The sequence below is a fragment of the Phocoena phocoena genome, chromosome 19 (assembly GCF_963924675.1).
Source record: "Phocoena phocoena chromosome 19, mPhoPho1.1, whole genome shotgun sequence".
NCBI lineage: Eukaryota > Metazoa > Chordata > Mammalia > Artiodactyla > Phocoenidae > Phocoena > Phocoena phocoena.
This window is the reverse complement of record NC_089237.1, coordinates 27384219-27394650: the sequence shown is the minus strand read 5'-3', so window position 1 is coordinate 27394650 and position 10432 is coordinate 27384219. Positions and strand designations below refer to the sequence as shown.

At 36.5% G+C, this 10432-nt stretch overlaps 1 protein-coding gene across 1 annotated transcript in view; it reads left to right on the top strand.

The window, feature by feature from the left end:
• Positions 1-7014, top strand: part of APPBP2 (amyloid beta precursor protein binding protein 2) — a 66129-nt gene extending 59115 nt beyond the window's left edge. The window contains exons 10-13 of the mRNA XM_065897293.1: positions 768-853; positions 2528-2718; positions 4001-4166; positions 6420-7014. Of these exons, the coding sequence (XP_065753365.1) occupies positions 768-853; positions 2528-2718; positions 4001-4166; positions 6420-6673 (697 nt within the window). The 3' untranslated portion in view covers positions 6674-7014. The remainder of the gene's footprint in view (positions 1-767; positions 854-2527; positions 2719-4000; positions 4167-6419) is intronic.
• Positions 7015-10432: the final 3418 nt, after the last annotated feature.

The window sequence follows — 10432 nt, the reverse complement described above, 5'->3', positions numbered from 1 at the left end:
AATTGGAAAATAGTCATTGACATTAAAACTCAGTAGACAAGTTAAATAGCAGATTAGACACAACTAAAGAGACAGTGAACTGGAAGACAGATCTGAGAAAACTAATGATTACCTGGAAGCTGGGAATAGAAGGCGTGGAGTTGTTTGAGATTATCTGGCAGATAAAATAGACAAACAGCTTGCTTTCTGTTTGACGAGATGGGCCATGAACAAATAACCAAACATGTCAGGTGAGAATACATGCTATGAAGGAGAATAAAGTAAGCTAAGAGTTTAAAGAGTGATGGTAGATTTTTTAGGGTCTTTTGTATGGGCTGGTCTGGAAAAACTTCAGTGTGGGTGAGCCATGTGGATATTCAGGGGAAAGCCATTACAGAGAGACAGTAAAGCGAGTGCAAGAGTCATAGGTGAGCACGTGCTTTACGTGTTCAGACAACTGCAGTTCCTGTGCACCTGGAAGGAAAAGAGGGGATTGTTTCTGAGAATGGGAGGAGATGAGGTCAGAGAGGTAGCCCAGTGAAAGATCATATTATATTGAGCCTTATAGGCTGTGATAGCAACTTCACAGTTGATTCTGAGGGAGATGGGAATCCACTGGCTGTTTAAAAGTTCAGTCTACAAAAGATTGGAACTTTAATACAAAAAAAAAACTGGTCCTTTTCCACAGATAGTTTTAGAAATTCAGTATTATAAATTGTGATTTTTTTAAATGCTTAAATTATTTGTAACTTAAAAGAAATGCCATAGTATATCTATCTGTATTGCAGATTTCATGCCGAAAGAGCTATTGGTATCATTACCCACATCCTACCTGAAGATCATCTTCTTTTGGCTTCTTCAAAGAGGGTGAAAGGTACCCTTTGTAATCTAGTCTCATATATATATATATATATATATATATACACACACACATGTATGTATGTTTTTCTTTAAGATTTCTTTCGCTGTCAATTATAATAGATGTCTACTCTCTGATAACTTTAAAATCGATGGTATATGGTATAAAATAGGGGTATTTGTTTATTTCCTCAGGATTAGACTGCATATTACTAAAATAGCCAATTCACTGATCTAAAGTATTTGCCTACAACTCTAAGAATTTACAGTGGTTCATAATGAAAGGTTGTTCACATCTCTCATATAACATTGTTAATAGGCCAGAATACATTTCTTTTGCCTCTTTCTTTACCTTTTCCTACCTTCCTTCCTCTCTTTCCTTTCACTCATTCATTCAGTCAGTCCTTTCTTTTGAGGAGAGGATGGAAGAATCACAAATTATTACTGTGCAGTGACAAGGGTAGGAAACTGAAGATGGGTTTTTCTCATACCCTCAGTTTTATCATGCAAGCCTCTGAAACTCAGTTTCATATCAGGTTACCCTTAATGTTGTAAGGCTCTTACCACATACCACTTTCTTCTTTTCTTATTAACTCTTCTGCAAATCACTACCAAAGCTTTCATTTTGCCAACATGATTGGGTCACCCATGTGGTAATTCCATGCATGTTGGATAACTTTTACCTTAATTCTGGAACTGGGTTTTACCTCCCCTCTAGGTTTGCATTTTTAAAGTCATGCAAGTAATACACAATTAATGTCAAAAAATAGAAAAGAGAAAAAATTAAGTTACCTGAAATATCATCGATCCAGAATCAACATTTTGGTGAATATTCTTTTAAACTTTTCTTTCTTCAAATGCTGAAATGAGTGAATAATTTTTTTTAGTTCTATAATCTGCTTTGTTCAATTAATATATTATCAACATTTTCCCATTTCAGTACCTGTAGGTGTATATCTTTTTTTCTAATGTTCTTAACCTCACCTGTCTTACTGGACCTTTAAATTGTTTTTTAACCTTTTGTTCTTTAAAAATGCTACAGTGAACTAAATCTCTTTTTACTTTTGTGCACATGGACAATTTTCCTAGAAATAAAATTGCCTGGTAAAAGAATATGTGTTTTTAAGACTTTAAATGGAATTTGAGGGTCTTGAATGGGACTTTGAAGTTAAATTATCTTCTTGACTGGTTTGATTGGTCAAGTGAGTTAGGAGGAAACCAGTTCTTTTAGTTGTATTTGGTTAAAGGTTATATAATTTACGAAGTGTGGTTTCAAAATTTTCAGCAGTGCTTAGGTACTCCTTGACAACTTTTTTCACAACTTAAAAAAATTTGCCTCTTTATTCTTGTCTTCCTTGTATTTGCTTAAACAACAAATCCACATCAGCAAAGCATAACAGGTCTGGTAAAATAGAGAGTAATTCTACAAAATAATTTGTTGTATACCATTGTTTTTCTTAAATTTGAAATTCATTATACTGTGCAAAATAGAATGACCAAAAGTGTATTTTTTCATTAAAATGGAATACTTTCATCTTTACCAGTTCTGTGGCATGGGATATGGTTTATGGTTCTAAACCATAAGCGTATATACAACTAACATCTGTAAAATTTAGTTTTAAATTTTATGTTCTGATTAGCTTTGATACATGGTTTGGAAATGCACTAATTTTATTGCCTTCTTATTCAGCACTTATTTTAGAGGAGATTGCAATTGACTGTCATAATAAAGAAACTGAACAGAGGTTGCTTCAAGAAGCTCATGATTTGCACCTGTCTTCACTCCAGCTAGCTAAAAAAGCTTTTGGGGAATTTAATGTACAGACTGCAAAACACTATGGAAACCTTGGAAGACTTTATCAGTCAATGAGAAAATTTAAGGTTAGAAGCACATTTTACTATATTTTTCTCTCTCTAAATAATCTTAGGTAATAAAGTATAATCTTAAATAATAAGTAAATCTTAAATAATGCTTCTTTAGTAATCTTAAATAATAAGGCATACATTTATTATACTCCTACATTATTTCACATAAGAATTGAGAAAATGGCTAGTATAAAACGACAGGGGCTTCCCTGGTGGTGCAGTGGTTAAGAATCCACCTGCCAATGCAGGGGACGCGGGTTCGAGCCCTGGTCTGGGAAAATCCCACATGCCACGGAGCAGCTAAGCCCGTGAGCCACAACTACGGAAGCCTGCGCGCCTAGAGCCCATGCTCCGCAACAGGAGCGGCCACTGCAATGAGAAGCCCGCACACTGCAATGAAGAGTAGCCCCCTCTCACCTCAACTAGAGAAAGCCCGCGCGCAGCAACGAAGGCCCAGCGCAGCCAAAATTCATAAATAAATAAAAATAAATTTTTTAAAAAGACAGTCAAAATATAAATAAAATTCAAAAATACAGACCCTAGAAAAATAAATATATCAAACCATAAAGGCTAAAACAGTTATTATAGTTAGACTTAAAACATAGCTCTTAGCTAGTAGTTTAAGTACAGCACTTAGCAGAATGCCTGCCACATAATAGGTATGCAAGAAATATAAGATATTGCAAGTGTTATTAATTGTAGTGATAAAAATTTACTGAATTTAGTTCCTTTTAGAATTTTCGGTCATAGATTCTTATTGTCCATTACAGGGTCACAATAAGGAAGGGATGAGAGTTGCTGCTTAAGGCATTCATTTTTATCTAAAAATCAGTTTACACATTCCTCAATTAACCTGAATTTGGTTTGTTGGAATAAAAATTGTCAAGACTCCAAAAAATAAAGTGTACTTCTATGTAAAATAACATACTATAGTGTAGAGTTTCTTAACAAGGTTCAGTTAAATTTTAGAGTGTATTAACTGAAAGAAGAAATTTTCATTTTAGAATATTTTGATGTTAATTTCTTCTAACAGTTTTTTATTACAAGGACAGGTTTTCTTTTGTCATTTTGGTATAGGACACTTTTACTTTCGTCAGCTTATGTGCACAGCTTCCTCAAACCAGTAAGGCTTCCTGTAGGCAACTTTTGGAAGAATATAGTGTGTTCTCTGATCAGATTACCTTATGCCATCCATAAGACGTCTTTGGCATTTAGAAGAATCTTACTCATGGGGTAAGAATTGTTGACATAAGAAAAAGTATAATCTAATAGTTAATACACCTTAATTGTTTTTCAGGAAGCGGAAGAAATGCACATCAAAGCAATTCAGATTAAAGAGCAACTTCTTGGTCAAGAAGATTATGAAGTAGCCCTTTCAGTGGGACATCTGGCTTCTTTATATAATTATGACATGAATCAGTATGAAAATGCTGAGAAACTTTATTTGCGATCTATAGCAATTGGTATGTTACTTTAAAATTTTCTTAGTCAATTGATTAGAGATCAACATGTCTTATATGTTGTATAGGGAAGTGTTATTATTAAGACTTAAATGAGTTTAGAGCTGCTAAGGATATCCAGGAACCACTCAAAAATCATCTGAAACATTTTGCTAAAGATTATTTATTGATGTTGAAGCCACTAGTAAGAAATATGACAGTAGAGTGTCAAGTAAAGGCAAAAGTAGTTATTTTTAAATATTTGTGTAAACACTACCCCCAGCCCATCCTCTCCCTTCTTCTGATTTTAACATAGACCCAGTTTACCTGTTTTTTAACTTGATATAAATGAAATCATACAATGTATATTTTTATATGCCTGGATTCTTTTGGTGGACATCAATTGTGAGATACATCTGTGTTGTTCATATCACTGTTGCTTGTTAATTTCCAGTGCTGTGTAATATTGTATTGGATTAGTATATCATTATTTAATCCATTCTACTGTTAATGGATATTTGGAACATTTGAATTGTTTTCAGTTTAGCCCAATTACAAAATAAGATACTGTGGTCATCATCTGAATGTTGTGCCTATTAAAACTCTTCCCCATTTTTATATTGACTTGTCTGTCATTTTCTTATTGGTTTATAGAAGTTCTTTATATACTTCGGATGTATCTGTTGGTTAAATGTGTTGCAGATAACTCTCTACTGCTTCTTCCTTCCTCCCTCCCTCCCTCCCTCTCTCCCTCCCTCCCTCTCTCCCTCCCTCCCTCCCTTTCTTTCTTTTTTGATTGGTTGTACCGGGACTTAGTTGCGGCAGGGGGGCTCCTTAGTTGTGATGTGCGAACTCTGTCTTTTTTAAATTTTTAAAAATTTTTTTTTATTTATTTATTTTGGGCTGCATTGGGTCTTTGTTGCTGTGTGCAGGCTTTCTCTAGTTGCGGCGAGTGGGGGCTACTCTTCGTTGCGGTGCACGGGCTTCTCATCGAGGTGGCTTCTCTTGTTGCAGAGCATGTGCTGTAGGCACATGGGCTTCCGTAGTTGTGGCTCGCGGGCTCTAGAGCGCAGGCTCGGTAGTTGTGCATGGGCTAAGTTGCTCTGCAGCATGTGGGATCTTCCCGGACCAGGGCTTGAACCCATGTCCCCTACATTGGCAGGCGGATTCTTAACCAAAGCACCACCAGGGAAGTCCACGTGCGAACTCTTGGTTGCAGCATGCATGTGGGATATAGTTCCCTACCCGGGCCCCCTGCATTGGGAGCATGGAGTCTTAACCCACTGCGCCACTAGGAAAGTCCCTACTTCTTATTTCTTAATGGTGCCTTTCAAAGACCAGAAGTTCTTAGATTTTAATGTAATCAAATATTGCTCTTTTCTTTTATGGTTAACACTTTTTATATTCTGTTTAGGAAATCTTTTCCTACCCCAAAGTCATGGAGATACTCTTTTGGAAGATTATCTTCTGGAAACTTTATTTTACCATTCACATTTAGATCCACAGTCCTGAAATTGATTTTTGTTTATGGTGTAAGGTAGCGATCAAATCCCCCCCCCTCTTTTTTTTCCTCCGTATGGATATACAGTTGACCAGGACCATTTTCTCAAAGGACTGTCCTTTCCCCTCTGCTGTGCTACCTTTGCCAATAAATCATATATCCATGTATGTGAGATTGCTCACATACATATATCCATAATATATTACCTTGCTCAATCCTGGAAGTCCCATATTTTCTGTGTATCTTTTTGCACAAATGTTCAGATACATAAATATTTTATTTTCCCTTTTATACATGAAAGGTGGCAAACTCTTGGCACTTTTTTGTACTTTGCTTTTTTTTTTAACTCAACAGTATACCCTATAAATGACTCCATGTCAGTTCATAAAGAGCTGGGAGCTCCCTCCTCTGTTATAGCTGCATAGTATGCCTTGAATGGATGTTCCATAGTTGAGTGGATGTTCCATAGTAGATTGAAACAAATCTTCATTTGTTTCTAATATTTCGCACTTATAAACAATGCTGTAATAAATAGCCTTGTGCATATGTATTTTTCTACTGTTGAAGGTGCTGCCATTCTTTAGATCTCTTTTAAGTCCTAGAGGTAGATTATGGTTAGGACCATGTTGGTGAATGCTGATAAAAGAATTGAATCTATTCCTTTTAAGGGAATAAAATGAAGCCACCTTATTTTAAAGAACTGAGCTTGTGTTGTGGAAACTACTTGTTATTTCATTATTTATTTGAGTTTTCTTTCTTTTTCTGTTTACTTTCAGGGAAGAAACTTTTTGGTGAAGGCTACAGTGGACTAGAATATGATTACCGAGGTCTCATTAAACTTTACAACTCCGTTGGAAATTACGAGAAAGTGTTTGAATATCACAATGTTCTGTCTAACTGGAACCGGCTGCGAGATCGGCAGTATTCAGTGACCGATGCTCTTGAAGATGTCAACACCAGCCCCCAGTCCACTGAAGAAGTGGTGCAGTCCTTCCTGATTTCTCAGAATGTTGAGGGACCGAGCTGCTGAGGGAGGACCTCAGTTAACTAATTTACCTTTTCCCAGATTCCAGGGAATTCATACTGTGAAATCAAAATCATGTTGTTTTTTCGGGGCTGGAATTTGCATTGAAACACTGGTCCAGTCCATTGACCCTATTTGGGTGATCCCTATCTTGCAGAGTGTCCATAGGAATAAGCATATATTCAGTTATATTCAGCATGTACCGCATGTGTAAGTAATCTGGCCCATATTTTCAACCTAGTAGAACAAACAACAGGAATTTTTTTTCTTTTTAAAAAATAATTCATTTTGCAGAAAGCCTGAAAGAAAAAAAGAACCCCTAAATAAAACTATTTAAGAGTTTAAAAGAGTTGCATTCTTATTATGTAAGGATGATTTTAACAACTTTTTAACATATAATTCTTCCTTGAGGAGGTATTCAATACTGTATTGTAAAGAAATTTTATGGGGAAAATCTTTATATGCAGTATAGAAAAGTTAACACAAGTACTAATAGAAGAGGGACATCCAGACTTAGGTTTGACTACCTTACCCAGAGAAGTGGATACAACCACTCCAGAGCTCTATTACAAGGGAAGGACTGTCAGATTCATCTGAACTGGACCAGTGTTGATCTGTAAGTAACAGGAAAGCTGATAAACCAGCAGTTCTAACTCTTTGGTTGTTTTGGTTTTGTTGTGTTTTTTTGGGGTACAAAAATGCAAGATGCTCTGATAGCGTTTGCTAACAGGACCAGGAGGATCTGAAAAGGACCAGCCTAATGTAGAAAGGGGTTATTTGGACCAGAAGCTTTAGATTCTATTTTAGCCCCTGCCTATACTTTTATCAGTAGAATGATTTCATTTAGATGTATAATGAAAAGTGATCATGCAAAAGTTATATTCATGTAATAGACACCAAACTAGGGAAATTTGGCAATTTCAGTGGCATATTTTAGTCAAGGTACACAGATGGCAATGCCAGAAGCAAGTCTATAAATATCTGCTGCAGCCATCTCCCTCATTTTAAATGTTACCCTAATAAGCAACACAGTTAGCAAGTATATTGGCTCCGAGTCATGAAATAGCTCATGTCCAGATGGGAATTATAGGTTACTGTGTGGTTTATGGGGATTAATGGAAAAATGAATTCCGAAAAACAGCAAGTCGTCTTAGAAATCCTTCGTGTTTATGGTAAATAATAGTGCAACTAGGTCATTTTATTTGCAATTCAAGAAGCAAGTGGAAAGATTCCCCTAATGATTTATCTATTTCACTAACTTGTCTTTCTGTTTATGGGGTTTTGATTTTTTTTTTTAAGCCAGTCAGGTTATTTAATGTTGAGGTAATCTTCAAATTTGAGAAGTTGTGACATGTAGCAATCCAAGAAACAAAAAAGGTCTTTTGCTGTTACCTCAGTTCTTATTATAGTGGCCTATTTGGTGCCTCTATAGTTAAGAATCAGGGTTTTTCCCCCCTATTTTCAGGGGTTCATGACTTGGCTGTTAGAGATGTTGCTCCTGGCTAATGCTGGGAGTGGTCTGTGGGTGAGTGGATGTGTGCTGAATTTTGGTTTTCTTTTAACAGGCATGTTGGGGTGGGAGGGGGAAAATATCTAAACTGTCCACCACATTGACTACAGAAAAAGTAATTGGAGATTTCAGATAAATTTGATTTTAAACACTTTTTTGGACTTCCTAAATACAACCTTGTTTAAAACTGTAATTTGCCGTCTTGTTAGTTATGAGCCGGTGTTTTTAAGTCCCCAAGTGGGCATTGACTAGGGGAGGTACCTAAAGAGATGAAGCAAGCCCAGACCCTAAGATTATAGCCATGTGATTTTGAAACCTGGGTTTAATCCTCAAATTGAATTATTTTTAATTTTGAAAAGAGTACATTGGCACACCTGCACCTCCCCCTTCCAGTTTATTACAATCTAATGCCAAGAGGCACCTCTTTATTAATTACCAAATAGTCTGTGTGACCAAGGACTAACATTTTTAAGTTACTCAGCTCTATCCTCATGGGCCTATATATTTAATACCTCCAAAGATACTTTAAGGATAGGCTTTGTATACTTTTGTTGGTTATTTAGAGTCCTGTGGTATGTTTGTGGTATAGGAATGTCATGGTAAATTGTTTTTCAATAAATATTTTGAAACTTATGTTTTCATATGAAGTTTTTTTTTAATCTATATTTTTGGTTTTGTGCACATATAGCATTTCCTAGGATAAAATCAAGCAAATGACTTAAGGCCTCATCTTCTCTAATTCAGTCTGAACTCAGCTTAGCTCACTCAGTGATAAAGCAACACGATATTTAGAAGCCTAGGATCACAGGGTGATAATATTAAACGGCTGCCAGTTTTTCTTAAAAAAAAAAAGTCATTATTGGTAGTTCCCCCTTATTGCCACGGCTTTAATGTAGTTTTCTGTAAATCCATATACTTTGACTTAATGCAGACACTCTAGGTTGAGAAGAGAGATTGCCAGTTTCTGTTAGTGATATAATTTAATGTGCTATTATTTCTGGTTTTAATGAAGAATAATACCCTAATAATTTTTAAGTGTGGAATTTATCCTTTCAGTAGGGATGTTTAGGATAAGTTAGGGAGGTAAATATCATCATGATTTTTGGGGTTAGAAAAAATCTCAAAGCAAAGAATAAAATTACCTCACAATAGCCAGTTGCTTGAACAAACTTTTTATATATGGTGGGGTTGTGTGTCAGAAATCCTAGACCAACGTAAAAGATTTTTCTGGAAGTTCAGCAAAGTAATATTAAATAAGGGGCCTTTGGTCTCATCCTTTCCTGGCTTTCATTTTTTCTCTCTTACCCAGTCTTTTTGCTAAAGTTTGGTGCTACTCAAGTTGGGTGCATCAGGGAGCCCTGTAACATTCGTGAGCCACACAGGTGGTCGGTCACTCCTACATTCAGTTTAGGAGAGCCAGTTGGGTTTTTTAGACCATAATTTTTATGGGTCCCCAAAGCTGACTTTGCCCGAAGCATCAAGACCCTTATTATCATCAAATTTTGTCTCTGTTCAGCAAAAAATGAACTCATTATTGCTTTGGGGTAATCCCCACACAGGTGTGCTTTCACTTGTGAAAATGAAAGATTTGACAAAGACCTTTGTTCTTAGCCTGTTAGAGAAGGGTTCATAATATTGTGAAAACCAGGTCCGGCGGCTGCAGTCATAAATAATGAGAGTGCCATCTGGCTGTGCCTTATAGTGCAGACAGCATGCTGCACAGTAAACACATGCCTACAACATGATTGAAGCTTTTGGCCATACTTTACAGATTGAAAGAATGGTTTGCTGAGTAGCAGGTAGAGGCTTTCACCGCTATCCAAAAGGAGAGCGTTCCCATGAAACCTCTTTAAGCCAAAACAGGTGAACAGCAGAGAGGCAGTTACCTTAGGACATGTCTTGCTAATGGATGCACAAAATAAATTGAGATAATGCACAGAAACTCGCACACTTGTGGCTTGAAGCTGAGATACTGAGCGTAGTTCTAGGGGAGGAGCTTGGCAGTGCCACTCTCGCTCAGGGTGCCACTGCCTCTATAACAGCTGTCTGCAAAACAAGCGCTGCATGCTAATTTTGCTTTTCACCTTTTTTCGTAAGAGTGAAGATCCTTTTGGATTTTTTTCGGTTAGCAAAAACAGGTGCTAATGTAGGTCTTTCATAAAAGCAAAGTAGCATAAAGTGAACTTTCAGAAGGCAGAGGATACCTGTATTAACTGCTACTCAGTTTTGTTGGTTTTTTTCCCCTGAATTTGTAG